General features: G+C 54.7%; 1 protein-coding gene across 2 annotated transcripts in view; it reads right to left on the bottom strand.

The window, feature by feature from the left end:
* The window catches only part of LOC102444094 (discoidin, CUB and LCCL domain-containing protein 1-like), a 75581-nt gene that overhangs the window by 40931 nt on the left and 11541 nt on the right, over positions 1–23109 (bottom strand). Inside the window, exons 1-2 of one of the 2 annotated variants that reach the window (XM_075908960.2) lie at positions 13865–14001; positions 5005–5076 (exon numbers count right to left, since the gene is read on the bottom strand). Coding sequence is in view for 1 of the 2 variants with exons in the window: in XM_075908959.2 (XP_075765074.2) it covers positions 13865–14086 (222 nt within the window). In the remaining variant the exon portion in view is untranslated. Of the gene's footprint in view, positions 1–5004; positions 5077–13864; positions 14087–23109 lie in introns of those variants that run through there. The other variant, XM_075908959.2, reaches the window with a different exon arrangement.

Below are 23109 nucleotides of genomic sequence, written 5' to 3'. Positions count from 1 at the left end.
AGCCTCTCTCCATCCTTTTTGGAACCCCCCTTCAGGTAGCTATCAAATCCCCCCCCACTCTTCTCTTCTGCAGACTAAATAAGCCCAAATCCCTCAGCCTCTCCTCGTAAATCAAGTGCTCCAGCCCCTAATCATTTTGGTTGCCCTCCACTGGACTTTCTCCAATGCGTCCACATCCTTTCTGTAGTGGGGGCCCCAGAACTGGATGCAGCACTTCAGGGCTATGTCTACACTGCAGGCTTCTTGCGCAAGAACTTTGTGTACAAGAGTTTTTGAGCAAAAGTTCTTGCGTAAGTGTGTCCATGGCAGTGTGGACGCTCTCTTGTGCAAGAAAGCTCTGATGGCCATTTTAGCCATAGGAGTTTCTTGCACAAGAAACTCCTGTTCCCCTCCACACATGCCTTTTTGTGCAAGAGCTCTTGCACAAGAGGGCTTATTCCTCATGGGGAGTGGAATAACTCTTGCGCAAAAATCCCTCTCTTCTGACGATCTACTGAAACTTTCCTGCACAAAACCAGGCTTGTAGTGTGGACGCTCTGCAAGTTTTTGCGAAGAACAACTGTTCCAGTGCAAGAAGCCTGCACTGTAGACATAGCCCAGATGTGGCCTCACCAGTGTCAAATAAAGGGGAATAATCACTTATCTAGATGCTCCTCCTACTGCACCCCAATATGCCATTAGCCTTCTTGGCTACAAGGGCACACTGTTGACTCATATCTAGCTTCTCATCTACTGTAATCCCCAGGTCTTTTTCTACAGAACTGCCGCTTAGCCAGTCAGTCCCCAGCCTGTAACAATGCTTGGGAGTCTTCCGTCCCAAATGCTTGTTGAATCTCATCAGATTTCTTTTAGCCCAAACCTCCAATATGTCTGGGTCACGCTGGACCCTATCCCTGCCCTACAACGTATCTACCTCTCCCCTAGCTTAGTGCCCCCTGTGAACTTGCTGAGGGTACAATCCCCATCCCCTCATCAAGATCATTAATAGATGTTGAACAAAACCAGCCCTAGAACCGATCCTTGGGGCGCTCCGCTAGAAACCAATCGCCAACCTGACATTGAGCCATTGATCACTGCCCATTGGGCCCGACAATCTACGCAGCTTTCTGTCCACCCTCCAGTCCATTTATCCAACCCATACTTCCTTAACTTGCTGGCGAGAATACTGTCCTAAGGGTGTGAGCTGCTAGAGTGTGGAACAGGCTCTTATGGGGTAGCAGGTGCCATTGCTTGAGTCACTTCCACCTCAGGACCGCGCCTCAGCCAACGAGCTGCAGGGAACAGCCCTATCTAGGAGGGGGGACTGGACATGATGCCTGGGGGTGGGGTGCAAACCTTAGGGATGCCCGAGGTGGAGACGTAATGAGCCAGTGTAAGCACCCTCGGGCCTGTTCTGGGCTTCTCCCCACTGAAGTCAGCAGAGCTCTGCTCTTCATAGACATGCTCTTGCCCTTTAGGTGCGGCGGATGGTGCCAGAGCATAAACCTGACCTGCAGAAGTGGTAAGCCCCCAGAATCAGCTGTGAAATCAATGGGGGGGGCGGAGGGGGGGCTGCAGGCCCTCAGCATCTCTGAAAACCAGGCTTGGACTGAAAAGGGGGGAAAAAATTGATATCAGGGAGAGCCTAGATACAAGTCAATCAGACCCAATGAATTTGCACCTGGGATGGAGTTGGCCCCTCCTGTTTTGGGCTGCATAAACCTCAGCAGGGCTAAGTTTCCTGGGTAGAGGAGATCAATGCCTAGCTCCCCATGGACACTTGCAAGGCATTCGAATTAAAATCCCGTGGGTGGGACAGAAATGAACCCGAACCTCCCCCCGCCTGTCTTGTTCTCCCACGCTTCAGATGAGTCACCCCACATTTAGACTGTGCATCATTAAAACCTTGTGTCCCAAGGCGAGAGAGGAGAGGAGGCTCTAGCTGTGTTTGGAAAACCCTGGGTCTGGCTCCCTGTGCATGGAGGGGCGGTGGGGTCTTGGCCCCAGAGGATTGCGCTCTCTTCCGTTTGGCTTGCCCCACATTGCAGCCAGATGGCGGCATATGGCACATTCTGTACCAGATGTTCTGGCGTTACTGACGTGTCTGGTATGTGCCGTTCCAGGCTAAAAAATCCAAGCTGCCCCAATGCGCAGGGCTGCTCGCTCCAGGCAATCAGAGCCGCAGAGTAAGTTAAACACCCTGCTCTCGCCGACGTTACATTCCGTTCTTCTGCAACAAGCAACCAGCAAGGTCATGCCCATGGGCCAGTAAATCAGACCCAGGAAGTTTAACCCTGCACAAAGCCAGCACCAAGCCCTGTGTGTGCTGAGTGGGGGCACGGAGGCCTCCAGTGACTAGATTGGGGTTTGTGACATGGAAGAACAGAAACACTTAGCACTGCAGTTCTACGCATCCGGCAGGATCACAAACACGCTGCCAACACTAATCTATCAGCGAGTTGTGTCGCTTAAAGTGTCTCTCTATTGGGGCCCATCACTGTAGTTACAACTCTCCTGGGAGAAAAGTTAATATCTTCCCAGTTATGCATCTGGGGAAACTGAGGCAGGGAGCAGCACAGTGACTTGCCCCAAATAAGTCAGTGGCAGAGCTGGGAACAGATCCCAGGAACGTCTCCTGTAATCTCTGAATGTCAAAGGGCACAGTCCAGCTCAAATTATACTCAATGTACATTCGCCTTTGCCCAATCCCCCCCCTCTTCAAATGCCCTTCAAGATTTGGGGGAGTTTGAATCTGACTCCAAAGATCATGGCTCAGACTAGTCACAAGGCTGCAAGGCCTCAAAGCAAGAGGCTGCAACATCCAGTCCAGCCAAGCTGCACTGAACACAAGCCCAGCGATGGACAGGGGACAGCAGAGCTTTCAGCCTTCCTTGCACCCCTCAGCTCCGGAAGGCAAACCGCAGCATAAATCAGAGTGGCCTGAAGGCTGCTCCTGGCCTCTGAGTCTCTCCCAGACCCTGGGGACTGCCAGCCACAGGTACCCCCCTGCCTTGACCCCTGCTCCCAGCTGCAATGGTGCAGCAGTCGCAGTTGGGCTGGGAGTCAGGCTCTCTGGAGTCAGATTGCTCTGATTCACCCCCAAGCAGTGCCGCTCGCTGGCCAGGAGTGACGGCTGAGTCAGGGCCAGTGAATCCCACATCCTCATCCTGCTCAACCATTTTCCCAAGCTAGCGTGGGGCTGGAAGGAAGCCCCTCTTCCAACCCCAACACTGAGCTCGTCCTGTGCTTGGCCCCTCTCCCACTTCCAACGAACCGGGCTTCCCAACCTGCTGAGCCGCAAGGGGCCTTCCCAGCTGCGCAGGCAGAGGAAGGGAGCAGACTGCTGAGTTTAACCCTCCACCCTTCACAGCGAGTGCCTGGGCTGCTCCAGAGAAGAGCAACAAACATGATTCAAGGGCTGGAAAATGAGAGATGTGAGGGACAATTGAACTAACTGGGTCCGTTCGGTCTGGAGAAGAGAAGACGGAGAGGGGACACGATAGCAGCTTCCAAGTACAGAAAAGGTTCCTATAAAGAAGAGGAAGAAAAATTGTTTTCTGGACTTCTGATGATTGGGCAAGAAGCAATGGACTCAAACGGCAGTCAGGGAGGTTTGGGCATTAAGAAAAACTTCCTGCCTGTCGGGGTGGTTAAGCACAGGAATAAATTGCCTAGGGAGGTTATAGAATCTCCATCATTGCAGTTTTTTAAGAGCAGCTCAGACAAACGCCTGTCAGGGATGGTCTAGATAATACTTAGTCCTGCCATGAGTGTCCTGGACTTGATGACTGTTCAAGGTCCCTTCCAGTTCTATGATTCTGTGCTGGGATGGAGAATCTCAAAATGCATGAACTAGGACCCAAAATTGTGCCAGCTCCTGCACAACTCAATGGGAGTTCACTGGTATTAACATGGCATTCTGGCTACCTGCATGGTGTCCCCCTCTAGTGGCTGGTACACATGTAGGAGAAGAGCCTGCTACTGCTGGTAGTTAGGCAGAAGCTAATCCCTCAGTTCAAGTAATGGCTGTTCAAGCTTTGGGTGATGAGTCCCTGGCTTAGCCCCTTTAAAAACCAGCCCTGTGCATGTCTGTGGTATAGCTTCCTTCCATGCAGTGGGGCCAGGAGTTACAGCTAACGCTTTAGGCCAGTGTTTCTTAAACGGTGTTCCGCAGCACGAAGCTGTCAGAGGTGTGCCATGGAGAACAATAAAATTCAAAATGGCCACACTTAAAGGGGCAGGCAAACTTTTTTTTTTTGCTCAATAACTTTCTCCCAACCCTTCCCCCAACCTTTTTTTTTTTTTTTGCTTAACAAAAAAAATCTTCATACAAAAAAAATTATTGTTTGGTGTTCCTCGGTCTTAAAAAGTTTAAGAAATACTGCTTAACTCAAGGACTCAACTCTCAGGTCCTTCTGAGCCCTCCCCCTCTGTCTAGTTTGCCAAAGCGCCTATCGCCTTGCAATGGAAGCGCCAGCCCCGGGAGCCAAATAACTCAGGGTTCAGTTGTGCCGTTCACTCGCTTCCCTGAGGCTGAGGGGCAGAACTGCAGGCTTTGGCCCTTGCTCTGGATTTCCCCATCAGGACAGCATGTTTGCATTCTTTGTAACTAACTCTGACCCTTCTGGGGGAGTCTACGTGTGTGGCTAGGTAGGAGGGAGAGGGAGAGAGAGCAAGAGAGTGTGTGCGTGCACGCACGTGCATGGGTGGGGGTCACATGTCTCTTGCACACTCCAGGATGAATGTCCGGAGCAGCAAGCGTGGACCAATTCTAAATAAACCGTTTCCTGTGCTTACAGTTGCCTGGCAGACAAGCTGCTGTTCCTGCTAATCCTCCCTCAGCCCAGAAACTTCGCTTAGGAGTCGAGCAAGGGCTGTTGCCTCCCCCCCCCCCGGCTTCCTCATCCCAGTCCCTTCCCGCCAAGGGGAAATGGGCTTGACTGTTGTTCTTAGGAAGGGAAAGGAACATGGCAGCAACGCTCTGACTGGAACCTACAGGCCCCCCCACAAGGACTCTAGCGTCACCTGTTGCTTCTTGTGTAACGTTCCGGAGCCCCTCGGATCACGGTGGCTCAGAGCCCCAGAGCCAGGGCTGGGCTGAGAACAGAAAAAGGAGGCAGCTTTTAGGAGTGGCAGCAGCTGTGGCCATGACAACTTTAAGATCCGGAGCATGCTGGGTAGCAGGCTACGAAAGACTGGCCGGCCGGAGGCAGGGTTATTCGAGGGGCTCTCTGGTCTGGTTTTCATCGCATGGAGCCAGGTGTTCAGAGGAAGCCTGGACAGCACAACTCCCATTGCTCCTGAGGGTTGAGCTCTTCAGAGCTGCTAGGCTAGGGGCAGGCAAAATACGACTTGTGGGCCAGATCCGGCTCACCAAGCCACTGGATCCGGCCTGCCGCCCAGCAGGAGCCTTGGGCAGGAGATTGTGCTGGGTGTGGGGGTAGAGCATGAAACCCCTCCCGCAGCCTAGGACCCCACAGGTCACTGCTTTGAGCAGCGTGCAGGGGTCTGGGCAGGCAGGGAGCCTGCCTGATGGACCGTCTGGGCGCTGGCCAGGAGCCGCCTAGGTAAGCACCTCCTGGCCAGAGCCTGCACCTGGTACCCCAGCTCCTTCTGCCACCCTCCTGCCCCACATAACCCAAACCCTCTGCATCCCACTCCTGCACCCACACCCCCTCCCAGACCCTGCACCCCCATCCCCTGCCCCAGGTCACAACCCAAATTCCTGCACCCCGCTCCAGGTTACAACTCCCTTCCAGGCTGTGCACCCTTTCCTACACTCCTTCTCCAGGTCAGCATCCTCTCCGGCACCCATACCCAGACTGCACCCTCTCCCAGACCTCAATACCCTGCCCCAGGTCACGACCGCCTCCTGCACCCAAATGCCCTCTGAGACCCCACATGCCCTCTTGCACCCCAATCCCCGACCTCGAGTTCCATTCTGCACCCACTCTCCATGCCAGACCCCACACCTCCTCCATTAATATCCTGGAAGAGAGTGGCCCTCAACCACTGACCAAATTCTTGGAGTTGCCCCTGTCCACAATTATTGGCACTGAGCTGTAAGGAGCGATCTGGCCCTCAGGAGAGTGGCTACCTGCAGCTGGTGGGCTAGATCGACCGGTGGATCGTAAAGCTTCCCTCCCACCCTCTCTCACCTGCGCCTGGCTTACCTCCCCTCGCAGCACCCCCCTCTCCAGCTGGAGGCCCTGCCTTGAAAGGTGACGCGCTGACGCTCCATGGCTATCATGTCACTGGGGCACGCTGCATGGAGGACAGTGGGTTTTATTAAGCCCAATGAATTGCAAAGCGGATTCACCACCGAAGTTCCCTCTAGAAGTTGATAGCCAAGAGCTTTGGGAGTGGGACAAGATGGCCACAAACTGAACATCCAACCTGACCACCTTAAGGGCCCAGCCAGAGACTGGACATCGAGGGCTGCTCAGATCAGAGGCTGCCTCCCTTTGGGGTTTGCCATCATGATGACAATGGAGGACAGCGCAGCACCGGCGGTGGGAAAGGATGGGCCAGCTAGATCTTCTGCAGCCCCTGGAAGGACCAACTTGGATCCTAGCTTGCCCTGCGTTGGTCACAGCACTTGAAAAGACAAGCTGCTCCCCAATCCCGGAGCATGGGGGTGTGAAATCTCTCATTCCACGCTGCTTGCCTCAGCTGTGAGGAGTTTGCCAGCGGTGTTGTTTCCCACAGCAAACACAACCAAACCATGCCGAGGAGACTGGAGCCAGCAGCAGGCATCCGGCAGGCAGAGCTTCCGCAGTGAGAAACCCTCATCTCCAGAGAGCTGGACACTGGCAGCCAGGAAAGCTTTGCTCCAGGCTAAACTTGGCACAAAAGCCTCCGCCAGAGAGTAAAGCTCTGCTCGGAGTGGTTGAGCCAATCAGGAACGAGTGCCGGGAAGGTGAGCTACCCGGCCACAGAAACCAAGCAAAACGTAGCCTCTTGCCACCGGAAAGTGGCACCAAATTCCAGCCAGATTCTTTGTTTGTGTCAGTTAGCTCCACTCCAGTAAAAGGAAACTAGGGACTAACAAAGCATCCTCGAGCAACCCTACGACAACAAACCAACATGCATGTGCATGAAAAAAAGGGAATTGTGAATAGTAGCAGAAAGGAGGTCAAATTCCATTTCCAGAGCTAAGGAAACAACCCATGTCAAGTGATGGGAGACCCCCAGGTGCACTTGGAGAGAGCCCCGCTTGGGGCCCAATCCCTTTGTGGGGTAGCCAGATGCATTCAAGATATGCTGGCCACAACCCACGTGCAGCGACCGGTTCCCGGACTTGCTACCATAGATAGGCAGCAGAGGGGTGATGGCACCGCAGCCCAGGAGGCTCGCAGGGGTGTTGCAAACAGCCTACAAAATGTCAGGAAAATGGCAAGATCATTCCAGGGGTTTAAACAACCCAATCTCTCGGTCTTCCTCCTGAGGCTGTGAACTCACAGCCAGAGCCCACTTGGCCACATGCAATCAGTTGTCACTGAGCCCCGATCCTCAGCTCTGGCTGATCCACGCGTGCTGCAGGAATGGCGGTGGCAGGGGCACAGCAGTGTGACTGTCACCTTTTTGCTCCCCACGTCAGGGTGTGTGTGTTCATGGCTGCTTTGACTCATGGTCACCTGGAACAGCCCCCAAGGCTCTTGCAATGGCTGGGAGTTGCTGGAGCACAGCAGGCTACAGCCCTGCTCTCCTTCTGCCATGTCCCTGGGCTGGTGGCAGTGGGGTACGTGGTTTACAGCTGGCTATGCTGGCTCCGTGTCACCAGGGGATTCCCCCTTCATCAGAGGAATGCCCACGGTTTGTGGCTCAAAGCAGCCAGGCCCAGGGCCAAGAATCTAACCCTATGGCTACGTCTAGACTACATCCCTTTTTCAGAAAAGGGATGTAAATTAGACGTATCGCAATTGCTAAGGAAGCGGGGATTTAAATCTCCCGGCTTCATTAGCATAAAAATGGCTGCTGCTTTTTTTCAAGCACAGATCTTTGTCGGAGAAAAGCGCCAGTCTAGATGCTGATCTTTCGAAAAATAAAGCCTTTTTCGAAAGATCCCTTATCCCTCATGAAATAAGGGATAAGGGATCTTTCGAAAAAGGCTTTGTTTTTCAAAAGATCAGCGTCTAGACTGGCACTTTTCTCCAACAAAGCTCCGTGCTGAAAAAAAGCGGCAGCCATTTTTATGCTAATGAAGCGCGGGAGATTTAAATCCCCGCTTCCTTAGCAATTGCGATACGTCTAATTTACATCCCTTTTCCGAAAAAGGGATGTAGTCTAGATGTAGCCATTGACTTTGAAGAGAAGCTTAGTTGTGCCTCCCTCCCAGGCTGGAATTTGGTGCTCTAGGAAGGGAGACCAGGCCCCTGTGGGTCTGACTTTCCCCTTGTGTTGTATTGGGTGTTGTCATTACACATGGGCAATGGGAGCGCAACTGCTCCGATCAGTTTTATATGCACTTAGGATTGGTGGAATCCCCCCTTCCCCAGAATGGATAATTAAGAAATAGCCTACCTAGAGCAGAAAACACTTCCCAGCCTTAGAATCATAGAACACTAGAACGGGAAGGGATCTTGAGAGGTCATCAAATCCAGTCCCCTGCCCTCACGGCAGAACCAAGCACATTCTAGATCATCCCTGACAGGTGTCTTTCTAACCTGCTCTTAAATATCTCCAGAGATGGAGATTCCACAACCCCCCTAGGCAATTTATTCCAGTGTTAAACCACCCTGACAGGTAGGAAGTTTTTCCTAATGTCCAACCTAAACCTCCCCTGCTGCTCTCTTAGGCCTCTGATGAGTGGATTATGCCTGGAAGCAGCATGGTACATTCCTGTACACCTGGTTTATCTTTCCAATGCAGCTGTGGAGTTTCACAGTTGTGCTCGCCATTCTTGGCCTCTGAGAGATCTTGTGGCCGATCTTACATCACATGAGACGAGTATTTGTTTGCAAGGTGGGTGTATTTTCATTATTACCACCTGCTCCGTAAAAATGTGGGGCCTGGGAAGTGATGATCCCACCTCCCAAGATCCATTACGGGCCAGGTTTCCGGCAGGATGGGTGCGTAGTGGGGGGCTGTCTGCTTTGTAACCCCACCTGGCTGTGCTGTGCTGTGAGATTCCCACTGTCTCACCCCACATGTGCATTGGCTCTGACACCTAGTCCCAGCCTGAGCAGCTAGCAAGGCTCTTCCCAGAGGGAGAGACAAAGGAAGGGAGGCGGAGACGGCCACCTGGCTGGGGGGCAGGGTTTGGGAGTGTGGGAAAGCATGGAGGAAGCAGACTGAAAACCAGTATAGGGGGTTGAGGGGGCCTGTGAACCCCTTCCCCCGAAAGGGAACTAGGGCTGTTGGCCTATCCTATGCCTACACCAAGCCCACGCTGTGCTGTATCTTGGAGAAGCAATAAACCCGTTTTTACTCCACTGGCTGGCCGAGAGTCACATCTGGCTGCGGACGGGGACGCGCCATCACACTGAGCTCCACTGAAACTCTGGTCCTCATTTCAGTGCCTGTGGGAGCACCGTGCTCTAACAACGTCCGTGGAACTTACATGGCCCTGCCGCCATAGCAGCTGCGCACCCTGCACTTTTCAGGGGATTTGCCCTCCCAACACCTCTGAGTGGGAGAGCAGTGTCACTCGCCCCGCTGCACAGACAGCAAACTCCGGCCCAGAGAGACTTGCCCAGGTCACACAAGAAGCCCATGGCAGAGCGAGGATTTGAAGCCAGGTCTCTAAGGGTACATCTACACGGCAGTGTTATTTCGGAATAACTGACATTATTCCAAAATGACATAGTCCGTGGCTACACTACAAGCAGTTATTTCAATAGAACATCAAAATAATGTTGAGCTGGAGGACTTTTTACTCCAGCTCCTGTAACCCTCATTTCACAAGGAGTAAGGGAGGTCAGAGGATCTGGTCCGTATTGGATTTTGGGAGGTGGGGATCATCCTCAGACTTCCTGCTGTGCAGACAGCACCAAAAGTGAAATAAGTTATTCTGACTTAAGCTAAGCAATTGACATAGCTCGAGTTGCGTAGCTTATTTCAGCTTTAGCCCTGCAGTGTAGACATGCCCTAAGTCATAGTCCAGTGCCCTAACCCCTGGTCCATCCTTCCTATCCTGGCACCCTGTTACTATTGCCCTTTCAACTAGGAGAGCAAGACAGTCCCAATGGTCGGGTCTCAAGTCTGGGTTTAGTCTGCTACAGATTCCGTGTGGCCTTGGGTTGGTTACTTAGCCCCTCTGTGCTTCAGTGCCTCATCTCCACAAAGGGGATGACAGCATTGCCCTAGGGCAGAAGTGAAGAGAAATCCATTCAGGACTGAAAGATGCTCAGATAGGAGGTAATGGGAGATCACAGAATTACTTGGGGTGCGGGAGGGGAGCGTGGCGGGTGGGGGAGAAGGACCACAAAGGAGCGGAGCCAGGAGATGTGAAGCTTTAACTCCTGCGTGGGTCATACCCATTAATTCTGGGAGCGCTGCAGCTCCCTGGGACACCAAGGGCAGCTGAGCACAGTCCATGGTATTTAACAGTGCGAAAGAACCCGGGCGGAACGGGCTTTTTCGGCAGCAGCAGGGCCCTTAGCAACAGCACGTGGTGCTAACTCCTAAATATTTACTCTGCAGCTCCCAGGAGCAAAATGCTCCAGGCCAAGATACACGGAGAGGCAGAGGTGACCTGCAAAGGGAGAGAAATTGTGTTTGTGGCCTGCCCTGTTCCTCCGAGCTGGAGAAAGGGCTAAAAGGGGACCAGTTTGCTTGTTACCTTGGAAATGCTACTGGGTTAGAGCAGCAGTTCCCGACCGCCCAGCCACAGCCTGCTGCCAGGCCGCAGGGTCTGGGGCCAGAAGAGCAGCAGGGGGCAGGAGGAGAGTGCACAGGCCTCCAGCAACCGCTTCTCTGCTTGTATGGCCTTGCTGGCAGTGGTGGCTGGGGGAGGCGGAGCAGGAGGCACCTCCCTCTGTCCCACCCAGGTAAGGTGGCCCAGCTGGGGTTTCGTGCTCTCTGCCTCTGCCCATGGGGGCGCGCTTGGGGAGGGTAGGGACACGCCGCCAATGGCCGCTCCCCCTGCCCACGCGGCAATGACAACCACACTCCCTAGGGGGGCAGCCTTGCTTTGGGGCAAAGGGGTGTTGGGTGACGTCAAAGGGCTCAGGGGTGGGCATCAAAGGGTGTTAGGCACTGGGGACTAAGGGGCTGGGTTGGAGCCAGGAAGACAGATCACATTCTATTTGCATATTCCTTATTTGCTTCATGAATATGCAAATACAATGTTGCCAGTCCGCTGAACATTTGCAAATGGGTTTGTCGGTCCCCCATGTAAAAAAGGTTGGGGACCACTGGCTTGGAGGGGTTCCACAGGCAGGCCCCGGGACCCCTGCCCAGCTGGCTGCATCCCCGGGCAGGAGCGGCTGTGGTCATGGCACGTCCCAGCTAGAAGCGCCAGCTCAGCGAGCGTCTGAGTTGCTCACCGTGGTGCTCAGCATGAATCACCCCTGCGAAATCGGGAAGCTGCCCGTACGCACAGGCTCTGGGGCCTCTCCCGGCTCTGTCCGGCAGAAGAGCAGGCGGTGGCCCCGCACAAGGCAGCAGAGGACCAGGCCCGTGGGGTGCATCCCTGGCACTGCACTGTGGAAGATGGTGTTGCACGGGCCAGGGGAGGGGAGAGGCAGAGCAAGGCCAGAATATCTCCTGCTGCAGGGCTCCTGCTGGCCACCCCCTGCAAAATGACAGGTGAATCCCATGGAGGCTGCAGCAGCCTGCGCTGATCGGCTCTGTCCTTGGGATGCCTCCCCCCCCCCCCCCCCCCCCATGGCACGGCTCCGCTGGGGGCTAGCTTGGAGGGTTGGATCCGGAGCAGCAAGCCGTGGAGTCACATTATCTGCTGGCGTAAACTGGAGCAGTTCCGAGGATGCCAATGGAGCTGCCCCGACTTGCCCCAGTGGAGGACGGGGCCCCAAGCCCCGACACGGGAGCCTGAACTACTGGCAACCAAATAAAATACGTTCCCGGCAATTTGCCCTTCCTCTGAACTCTCCCCCGCAGGGCTAAGAAAGACACTGCGGGGGGGTGGGGGGGCCTAGAGAACAGACCGTAGATCAGTCCTGGCCTGGGGCATCATGGACTCGATGATTTAATGGGCCTTTTCCGTCTCCAATTTCTATGGTTATTCAGTGACACATTTGATTTCCCCACAGCGACCCTCTCGTGTGTCCCTTTGCTGAGCACAATGGGGCCCTCTCTGCTGTGGACTGAGCTTCCTGCCGCTTGTCACTCAGTGCCTCTTTGTCAGGCGATTCCCGGCCTGCTCGGGCTGTGCCACTCGGTGTTCAGCCCTGTTTCCTCTTGGCGCAGGGCTGCTCTCCTCCCCCTCCGATTGCCGGGCAGCCTGTTGCGTGAGTGATCGGATTCCACAAAGACATCCCCCAGCAGAGATTTCCAAAGGTTGTTCCTTCCCACACACACATACACACCCACACACACACACCCTTTCCCTGCCCAGGATTTCTCTGCAGGCTGCCCCTGCTCTGTCAAATCCCTCTGAGTCTAGTAAATCTCCCCCTGAAAATCCTAGAAATAGTTTGGACAGCTTCTCAGTTCATTAATTTGCGGACACATCTGTCCCTGCCCCCTTTCCTTTGGGTCATGATCCCCCGTCCCATAGCGCTGCCCTGTAAACAACACCAACCAACCAAAAAAGCGCCAGATTTTCTTCATATTCTGTAATCTTGCCGTTGGCTCTGAGCTCCACTGGGTGGCAGAGAGGGCTGTCCCCAATTTCAGGTGTCCGATCTAGCAGCTCAAGCCTCGAACTTGCTGGATCGTGGCCGGAGACTGCAGGGCCACACCTGTTAGCTTGGAAGCTGGAGGCCTCAGTTCCACAGTGGGCACCAAAACTCCAAAAAGCAGCAGAACTGGCAGAACTGCATTGGCCAGCAGGGCTCAGGGTCAAGCCACAGCCAGTCCCGGGAGGGGTCCATGCCCCCGAATGTCACTGAGCATGGCCCCGGGGGTACCTGGGCCAGACCATCACTCGCTGGGAGTTCTGGGAAGAGCCACTGGGTGACCAGACAGCTCTGTCAAAGGAGAGGGCGACGCTATTCCAGTCCATGGGCTCCGTCCAATCCCGGCTGACTCCTTTGGCCAAAGCTGGGCAGTGGTGACGGCAGCAAAGGGCTTCTCGGGGCTGGGCCGTGGGGACCAGGACTTGCCACCCCCCATCAGAGCATTGTGTGCGGATACCCCTCGAATCTGGCATCTTGCCAAATGCCTGCTCAGGCAGAAAGCCCCTGGAAATGAACGTGGGGAGCTGGCGGGGCAGGGACTGGGTCTCCCGCCACGTTTGCTGAGCAACTCGCAAGCGCAGCATCTGACGCAGCCCTGGGAGTCTCCACCGTGGGGCTTAGCTCCCCCCACAGGCTCCCAGGGCGCCTGCAGCCACACTGCATAGGCCCAGCCTGCAGCCATGCTCCCCGCCAGACTTGCCCTGCACAGCTGTGCGCCAGGATCCTCGCTTCGCTGTGCTCTGGGCATGAAAGGGGGCATGGGCGACTCAGGGTAGCCCTGCCCCCCAGGCGCTGCCAACATTTTCATTGCTAAACAGGGTGCTTCCTCACGCCCCCTCCCTCACGCCCCCTCCCTCTTCCTCCAGGTGGCCCTCCCTGCTCCCCCCACCCCTGCAGTAGGCACCAGGCGCCTGTGCAAGGGGGTGCCCGGCCTACCCAAGCCCTGCCCTCCTGCACTGCATTGGCTCCACTTCACCACCTGCTGAAGGAGGCAGGGAAAAACCCTGCCCCCCGCCAGCCCATGCGTGGCCTGCAATGTCGCGCATCGGGGCTGCCTGGGCCCGGGGCCCGGTAGTTCTTACCAAGGCTGGTGCTGTCGGAAGGGGATGAGAGCAGCAGGAAGCTCGAAGCGCAGTGCCGGGAAGATTCGATGTCCATGTCCCCGAAGGCCAGGACGAGAGAGCTCCCTTCCGCGGCCTGGATCCTCCACTCGCAGGCTGTGTGATTGGGATAGGTGCCAGGGTAGTTCTTGGAGGTCAGCGTCCCACTGTGAGGCGTCAGCACAGCGTGGCCACATCCGTCCCCTGCAACACAAGCAGGCAGCGTGATGGGTGGCCGCACTCGTTCCAGAGCCCAGCAGGGCCCTTGCCTCTCGCAGCCCACGCTTCTGCCATGATGCAGCGCAACCACATACAGCCCCCAGGGGCCAGACACTCACCAATCCCTCAGAACGGCGCCTCGCCCAGAGCGGGGGGGCTGATTCTTAGGCTGAATCCTGGATTGTGCTGCCCACTCAAGTCTGGGACCACCCCACCACCAGCTGGGGGTACCCCATGACTTTAAGAGAAGCTGAAAACAGCCATGGGAAATCCAGGTCCCAGCTGTCTCAAGTCAGGCCCCCAAAAGCAGAGACAAGTGCTGGTCTTAATTTCTCCCCTGCCTCAGTTTCTCCAACTGCAAAATGGGGCTAAGGAACATCCCCGACCTTGCAGGACAGTTGGCAGCATCGATTCAGCAGTGTCTGTAATGCGCTCCGGTACCCTGGATGGAAGGTGCTATAGAGGGTCAAAATCTGTATGATGCGTGAGAACTATGAATAGCAAGTAACCTCTAAGGACTGGCCTGTGTGGGGAAAGAACCTAGAGTAGCTCCTATGCAGAGTTGTTGCAGCTGTGTTGGCCTCAGGATACTAGAGAGGGAAGGGGGGGGGGGAAAGGAGACAGAATCATTTCATGACCCAACGTCTGCTGGAGGGAGAGAGCAGCGCTCACACTACACACAGATCTTCGGGCCTGAGGAAGGGTATGTCTACACTACCCTCCTATTTCAAAATAGGAGGGTAATGTAGGCATACCGCAATTGCAAATGAAGCCCGGGATTTGAATTTCCCAGGCTTCATTTGCATAAGCCGGGCGCCGCCATTTTTAAATCTCGGCTGGTTCGAACCCCGTGCCGCGCAGCTACACGCAGCACGAACTAGGTAGTTCGAACTAGGCTTCCTAGTTTGAACTACCGTTACTCCTCATTCCACGAGGAGTAACGGTAATTCGAACTAGGAAACCTAGTTCGAACTACCTAGTTCGTGCCGCGTGTAGCCACGCGGCACGGGGTTCGAACGAGCGGGGATTTAAAAATGGCGGCGCCCCGCTTATGCAAAGGAAGCCCGGGAAATTCAAATCCCGGGCTTCATTTGCAAGTGCGGTATGCCTACATTACCCCGCTAGTTCGAACTAGGAGGGTAGTGTAGACATACCCGAAGGTTCTGAGGCTGCATCTCTCCAAGAGAGCGTGCATGGCACAGTGGTACGTGCAGCCATGTCGCTGTGAGATCGGTCGCTCCGGTAGCCGTTCTGTGCCACCCGGAGTGGGCTCGCCCGCTGCCTTGGCGCTCTGCCCACTACCGCTCACACTGGCAACACGTATGTTGCTTATTTCACCGCCCAGAGTGACACACGTTTTGCAGGCAGAAGGGCTAATGTAGGCATGGCCTTAGAGCCGGGGTGGGGAACCTCAGTCCCAGGGGGATGCAGCCCCCGGCTTGCCTGGATCCGGCCCCTGAGGCTCAGCATTGGCGCTCCAGCCGCCCACCCGCAGGGATGGAGCACACAAAATCTACTAGCCTAGACCCCCAAGGCTCTGGGGTGCGAGGGCAATGGGGGGAGGGTCTTTCTCCTTCTCTGACAGGGGCTTCTAGGGTTGCCAGGTGTCCGGTTTGGAACCGGACAGTCCGGTATTTGAGGGTTCTGTCTGGGGGAAAGCTTAAGAAAACACCGGACACATAAACTGCCCAGTATTTTCTAATTAGGTCAGTTGTATTATTAGTAGGACTATCAGTGTGTAGTTGCGCACTGCCTGGCTGGTAGACACGCTCGTGCTGCGTGAGTGTGTGTACCCGCCAGGCAACGTGACTATGCGAGGGAGGGAGGGAGGGGGGGAGAGAATCCCTGGGGCTGGACTCGCTCGTGGAAGCACCCCGGGATCTGCGTGTGCCTGGGTCAGTCCAGCTCCCTGCTGGCCAATTCTTTTCCCCCTGCTCCCCGCCCCACCAGCCCCGCTTCCCCCGACCCGGCCAGCCCTGCTTCCCAGTGGCTGATCCCGTACCCCCCCTCAGTCTTCCCCGGCCAGCCCTGCTTCCCATCAGCTGGTCCCTCCCCCCCACCTGATCTCCTCCGGTAAGCCGACCAGCCCTGCTTCCCGCTGGCTGGTTATCCCCCCCTCCTCCTCCCGATCTCCCCTGGCCAGCTCCGCTCCTCCCGACTCCTCCCGGCCAGACCTGTTTCCTGCCGGCTGGTCGCCCCCCAATCTGCCCCAGCCAGGCCCACTGCCCCTGACCTCCCCCAGCTAGCCCTCTGTCCCCGACCCCCACCCCCCACCAGCCCTGCTTCCCGCCAGCCCGTTCCCCCCCTTCCCCCCCCCACACACCCCTTCTGGTGCCCCCCCCCCCACCTGAGATCAAGTGTGTCCGGTATTTTTTTTAAGCCACCTGGTAACCCTAGGGGCTTCTCACTTGTGTGCGGCCCCCGACTCATGTTTTTGTGGGTCAGCAGGAGGTTCCCCGGCCCTGCCAAATACAATGTGACTTGCACCTACTGTAAGGGACCAAGGCGAAGTGACTCGCTGAGTGGCCCCAGAACGCCTGGAGGGGAATCGGCGCTTGAAGTTCGCACCCTCGTTTATTCTGCAACAGTTTCCCCGTGTAGCCTGGGCACGGCAGAGACAGGCAGCAGTGACAGTACGTTGGTGCGCCCCGGTGGGCTGCTCTGGAGGCTGGGGAGCTCGGCTGCAGGAGGCGGCAAGGCACTCCCAGCCCAGCTCCCGGGGCTCTGCCGCAGGCTGCTGTGCTAAGTAGCAGGCAGCCAAGTAGGTAAAGGGGTGGCTGGGGGCGCACCCCGCATCCAGCGCTGCCCCAGCACCATTTGGGGGGAGGCTGACGCCCGCTCCCTGGAGTTTGCACGAGGGCACTGCTTGCTGTTCCCCTTCCCATCACTGTCGGGAACGAGAGGAATATGCAGTTTGCTGCATCTCTCCCCCTCTGGGGGGGCAAGGCAGGGGGCAGCCCTGATTCCTGCACCCCCCTGCACACACACCCTGCTTTGAGCCCCTCCCTACACCAAACCCTGACTCCTGCACCCCCACATAACCCCTGCCCCTGTCCTGAGCCCTTCCTCACACTCCCAACCCCGACTCCTGCACCCCCCCACACACACATCCCCACCCCTGCCCAGAGCCCTTCCTCACACCCCCAGCCCTGACTCCTGATCCCCCCTACATCCCCACGCCCAGCCCTGCATACCCAGACACTTCCCAGCCCCCTGCCTTGAGCCCTCCGCAATCCATCCCACCCCTCATTTTTTCCTGGTACTACTGTATCACGACCCCTCCCCCCAACCTCCTGCCCTGAGGGTCCCCCGGGGGGTTGAAATATGACAGTACCTGTAAGAACTGTAAGGTACTTTCACTCTTGAAAGCATCGTCTACCTTTGTCCTCGTCAGAGGTGTTCAGCCACAGACTTCAGGGCTTTCAATATCAACTTTTTTTTTTAAGTTTGTTGGAAAAGAATCCATATGGACGAGAGAATAGTCCAGGATCCTCACTCCTGCCAACCGATTGAGATGCGTGTCTCTAATCAGATTGGTCTGTAAATGTGATTTCTTTTTCCAAAAAACATACAGGAGACCATTTCATCTTCTGCTTTCCTGACAGCTTTTCATTTAGTGAAAGCAAAGCACGATCTGCAATGGGATTAGAAACTTTCCTTTCCGCGGCACCTGCATTGTTGTGATAATTTGCATTGCAGACGTGTGTAGGAGCACCAACTCACACTTAGCCCTGATGCACTACACACACAGTGAGCCACTCTCTGCCCCAGGCATTTACATGATAGACAAAGGACGGAAGGGAAACCGAGGCACAGAGAAGCAAAGTGATTTGCCCTAGGACACTCAGCACTTCACTGGCAGAGACAAAAATAGAATCAGAATCTCCCGACTCCCAGTCTGCTAAGCTGCATTGCCCTTTCTCCCATTCCTTTCACCCCACAGTATGCTACAAACTTGAGTCGATATGGAAATAGCCTTCTTTGGGGTGGGGTGCCTAACCTCAGGCATTTGGCTGGAGCCTCAGCATCTGAGTCCCCTCTTGTTTACGTTTACACTGGTCACCCAAACTGATTTCAACAGAGCTATTGCTGGTTTACACTGGTTTTAACGAGAGGAGAGCGAGACCCTTGGAATTTTGTGGGTAAAATTCAGCTCTTTGTACTGCAGCTGCACGGGTATCATTTGGACCGATTTACCCGCGCACTACACCAGCCTAACCGCCCTGTAACTGTTGTGGACACCCACCCCTCCCCCACCACATGCATGCACGCGCGCACACACGCATGTGCACGCACACACACACACACACACACACACACGTTAACTCTGTCAGCCTTTGAATTGAATGGAGTTACATGGGCAATAAAGACAAATAACAGAGGAAGCACCAAGCCCGCAGAGCATAACAGAGGATGACTAGAGACCGGGGTCTGGTTTAGACCAGCTAGAAAGAGAACGCTCCCTGAACTCTCAACTCCCACCATTCTCTGGGGTCACTTAAAATATTTTTCTCATTAAACATCTTTTCTGGGTAATTTTTTAGGCCATAGAGCCAAGAGAAGTCTTGGGAACTGGAGTGTAGGGAGCAACCAGGCTGAAAATCCCAGATGTCGCAATTCCCTATTGTGGCCAGCTCTGCACAGCTAAGGGCCTGGGGCGGGCCTGGGTTGGGCCTCGAGGGCCCTAAACTTGAACCCAGACTCCGTGTGTGACTTTGGGCAAGTCACTTAGTACCAGATTGTTAGGGCTCTTCACTGCTGCCTGCCTGTTTCCCCAGGCCCCCTGTGTCTCTCTTGTCTATGGAGAGTGTGAGCTCTTAAGGGGCTCTCTCGTTCCCTGTCTGTACAGCGTCCAGCGCAATGGGACCCCAGTATCATTGGGGGCCTCTAAGGTCCTATTGGACTGCAAATAACACATAGTGAAAAGAAGTTACTTGGGCCTGAAACGTGGTCTAGTGCACGAGGCACATGAGTGGAATTCAGGCCACGTTGCTATTTCCTGTGCATTCTCCAGGGCAGGGTCTGGCTCTCGCTATGTGTACATACAGCACCGAGCACAGTACTCTCGCTGCTACCGTGATACAACATTAAAGCTGATTTCAGGAGTTCTGGAAACTGGCCTGGCAGCTGTTTGCTTTCGCAACAGCCTGAAAAACTTAAACCTAAACTTCCCCTCCCCCTTCCAGTTTTCTCTCTGGCAGCATGGACATGCTGTTAACCCTTCATAAATGACAGCTCTGCCAGCAGCCACGGATTAGAAAAGAGCTTTTCTGTGCTCAGGGTAGGTGGAGCGTCTGCTGGCGGAGGAGGATGTTAACACTCAGGCTACGTCTCGACTGCAGGCTTCTTTTGGAAGAAGCTTTTCCAGAAGAGATCTTCAGAAAAAACTTCTTCCGAAAGACAGAGTCTACACAGCAAAAGCGCATTGAAGAAGCGATCTGCTTTTCCGAAAGATAGCAGCCACACTGAATAGACATTTAAGGTACGATTACTATGGATGGAGTGGCCACCAGGGCACCTGTGCTTTTTCCTCTTTCCTCTTCTTTCGAAAGAACTCCCTCTGCCCTATCCACACACACTGTTTTGCGAAAGAGCTCTATCAGAAAAAGGCTTCTTCCTCATAGAAAGAGATTTATCAATGTCAGAAAAACCCCTCTGTTCTTTAGATTTTTTTTTCGAAAAAACGCGATTGCAGTGTGGACATAAGTGACGTTTTTCGGAAAAACAGCTGTTTTTCCGAAAAAACTCTGCAGCGTAGACATACCCTCAGAGAAAGCTGAGCTGGTTCCCTCTTGACCTTTGCAAACTGAGTTCAGCTCAGGGAAACAAGACTGGTCACTTGCACTTCCCATTCTGGGTCAATTTCACTTTCCAATTCTCTTGTGCTAGCAAAGGGTTGTGCCTTAGTTCCCACCCAGATAGAGAAAAGCCTCTATATAGGGTGAAAAAAAGGGGATTTGGTTTCAAAAATAACCAGGTCTAAAAGCCCACAAAAGGAAAAATCCCTTTTCACATTAGCTTTCACAGCCTGATCCAAACCCAATGGCAGTCCCTGGAACTCGACATCAGGGGCCTTTGGCTCAGGCCTTGTCCCTTTACAAATAAATAGGAAAATAAACCATTTGGGGCTTAAACTAAAAGTGCCCCTTAAAAGTGAAATTTAAAGGAGGAGGAGGGCAGTGACCAGGGCTCTGCCAAGATGTTCCATCAGGGTCTTTTCATCAAGCGCAGACTGGTCCCTGCCAATGGAGGCTGAGTATGGTCTATGGAGCCAGTCCCTTGGGAGGGTACAAATCAAGTGCTTTTGATCAGGAAAAGAAAAGACTCTTATCCTGGTGCAAATGGGTCCATCATTTATTTCCGATAATTCTGAGGCTGCTGTGAACTCATGAGCCAAGCTTCTGTCCCCATCAGTACACCTGCTTTTCAGCCCATAAAGCCCCCTTTTTTGCCGGCCGCCCCCTTGGCAGCACGTGGTCCGTAGCTGCTTTAGCACACACTGGCTGGGGGAAAGCCTTGAACAGAGGAGCCACTGTGAGGCCAAATATCAATTAGATCCCTTCTCTCGCTTTTCAGCCATTGTGCAGCCTGCCTTTCAGAGGAAAGCGGCCGAGTCCAAAAGCAGCCATCCCCATCTATTGGCAGCAGGACAAAACGGAGACATTGGAGGCATCCCTGTTGCTTGCTTGCTCCTCCGTTTGCTTGTCTCTGCCTCTCTTGGGGAGATGACGCTGGAGCACACACAGCTTGAGAAAAACTTTCCAGCAACAGCCTCTTGTGGGAGGCTAAACTTTTCTTCTCCCCCCGCCCGCCGAAACCATGAGCACACACTAGGCTCTTGAATGTCAAAGCAGGAAGCGCCCGCGGCCCTGAGGGACCTCTGGCGCCTTGGGAATACCATCCTGCGGCAAAGGAGGCAGGCCAGAGGGAGAGGAGCCGACAGCTGTGTATCCCGCAGGGTCATGGCGGGTGCTGAATCCATGAGCAGATGCAGGGCTGGATTCTAGTGTCATGGAGTTCGGGTGACACACCCGCCCCGTCCCTTAGTTCATTGAACTACGGTATAAATCAGGAGTGATGCTGCTGACGTTAGAGAAGTTACACTGGTATAAACTAGGAATGTTAAATATCAGTTAAGAATTCATGAGGTTAATCGACTATTCCCTTATCGGTTAGTCGACTATTCGATAGTCCTTGGGGGTGGGGCCGGCAGCAAGAGCGCTCTGGGGAGTCCCCCGCCACCTCACCTATCAGAGGCAGCAGCACAGGGTGCCAGACAGGAGCTGGTCTGTGAGAGGAGCCAATTAAAAACCCAGCTCCCCTTGCAGACTGGCTACCTGTTGCCCCACACTGCTGCCTCTGTATCAGAGGCAGCAGCACGAAGTGGCAGCAGCCCCTGTCTGGGGAACAGGTCTGGGCTCCAGGACCTGGCGTGAGCTGGAATTGAGCTGGGCTGCCTGCCCGTCTGGCTCCTAAGACACTTTAAATGCAGAGTCGCAGCGGGGGTAGGTCCCAGACCTGGCGCAAGCCAGGAACGAGACGGGCTTCTGGCCAGCCTGCTAAAAATGTGCTGTCAGGAGGAAGAATGTGCGTCGTCTGTAGCAGTAACCGATAAGCTTTTGTGTATCAGTTAATTGCTTCATCGACTACACGATTACATCCCTAGTATAAACCCAGCACCAGCAAGCTCAGAACCCAGCGCAGGAAGGCTCCCAACCTGTTAATTGTTGGGGAAGGGTAGCAGTAGCTTTCAATGCGCATCTCCCCGTGTCGCAGGGCTCACCTGGCCGACCAACACTGGGGCCTCAATGCCCAGTTCTAATCAGGTTTCCCCTCCTTCAGGCCCCAGCCATGGGCCCTGTCCTGCTTCCACTGAAACCCACTGATCTTTTGCTGTCAAGTGCTTTGGAGCAGGGTCAGGCCCGACTTCAGATTCAGCCTTGGACCGTTGGCTCTCAGTGATAGCCCAGTGATCCCACCTCTGACCCTCTCTAGGGCCTGGAGGCCGCTGGTGAGGTCAGGAGTGTCTCTGTGCTTGTAAACCACTGACCAGCCTGATTCCTGCGGGCAGGCCCCAGTGGGGATCTGGGGTGGATGCAGGCAGGGTTGACCTGAGTCATATTTCATTCCCTTGTGTGTCAATCCCCTCCCTGCAACACCCTACTCAGAGCCTGGCTTCTGACTTCAGTGGAACCAAGATTTAGCCCTGAATAAGAACATAAGAACGGCCATATTGGGTCAGACCAAAGGTCCATCTAGCCCAGTGTCTTGTCTGCCGACAGTGGCCAATACCAGATGCCCCAGAGGGAGGGAACACAACAGGTAATTATCATGTGATCCCTCTCCTGTCATCTATTTCCAGACAATCAGAGGCTAGGGACACCATTCCTACCTATCCTAGCTAATAGCCATTGATGGACCTAACCTCCATGACTCTATCTAGCTCTTTTTTGAATCCTGTTAAAGGTCTAGCCTTCACCACATCCTCTGGCAAGGAGTTCCACAGGTTGACTATGAGCTTAATAAAAGCCTAGAGAATTCCCAGATGCCACCTGTCTAGCCTCAACCCACAACCAGCTCTGTGACACTGCCTGAGCTCTTCCATCCTCATCCACGCAGCATTTCCCTGTGTAGCAGCCCCGGAGTCCAGTATCACTTCTACGGGAGTCTATGAGGCAGCCCCATGCTTGGCTGGCTGGAGTGGATTCTCACAGCTGGCAGAAGCAGAGCATGCCTGGAGGAGGAGTACAGGGGGGTGTTTTCCCTTATAAAAATAGATAGCAGAGATCTGCAGTGGATTTCAAGCTGGTTCAAAGAGCAGGAATAAAGCCCCTGACTTCCCCTCCAAACAGGGACAGTCTGGACTGTCAATGAGCCTCCCCCCTTGTGCCCCCGGATGCTTGGCCTGGCAAGCACGAGGCAATGTTCAGTCTCCTCCATGATTCATTCAGTCCCTCTGAGAGGGGGCGGCCAGTGACGCTGGTTTGTGCGAGATGGACTCCTGCCCA

Source organism: Pelodiscus sinensis, chromosome 26, assembly GCF_052426305.1.
Source record: "Pelodiscus sinensis isolate ZL-2025 chromosome 26, ASM5242630v1, whole genome shotgun sequence".
Taxonomy (NCBI): Eukaryota; Metazoa; Chordata; order Testudines; family Trionychidae; genus Pelodiscus; species Pelodiscus sinensis.
The sequence above is the reverse complement of the archived record's forward strand: the minus strand, read 5'-3'. Positions and strand labels throughout refer to the sequence as shown.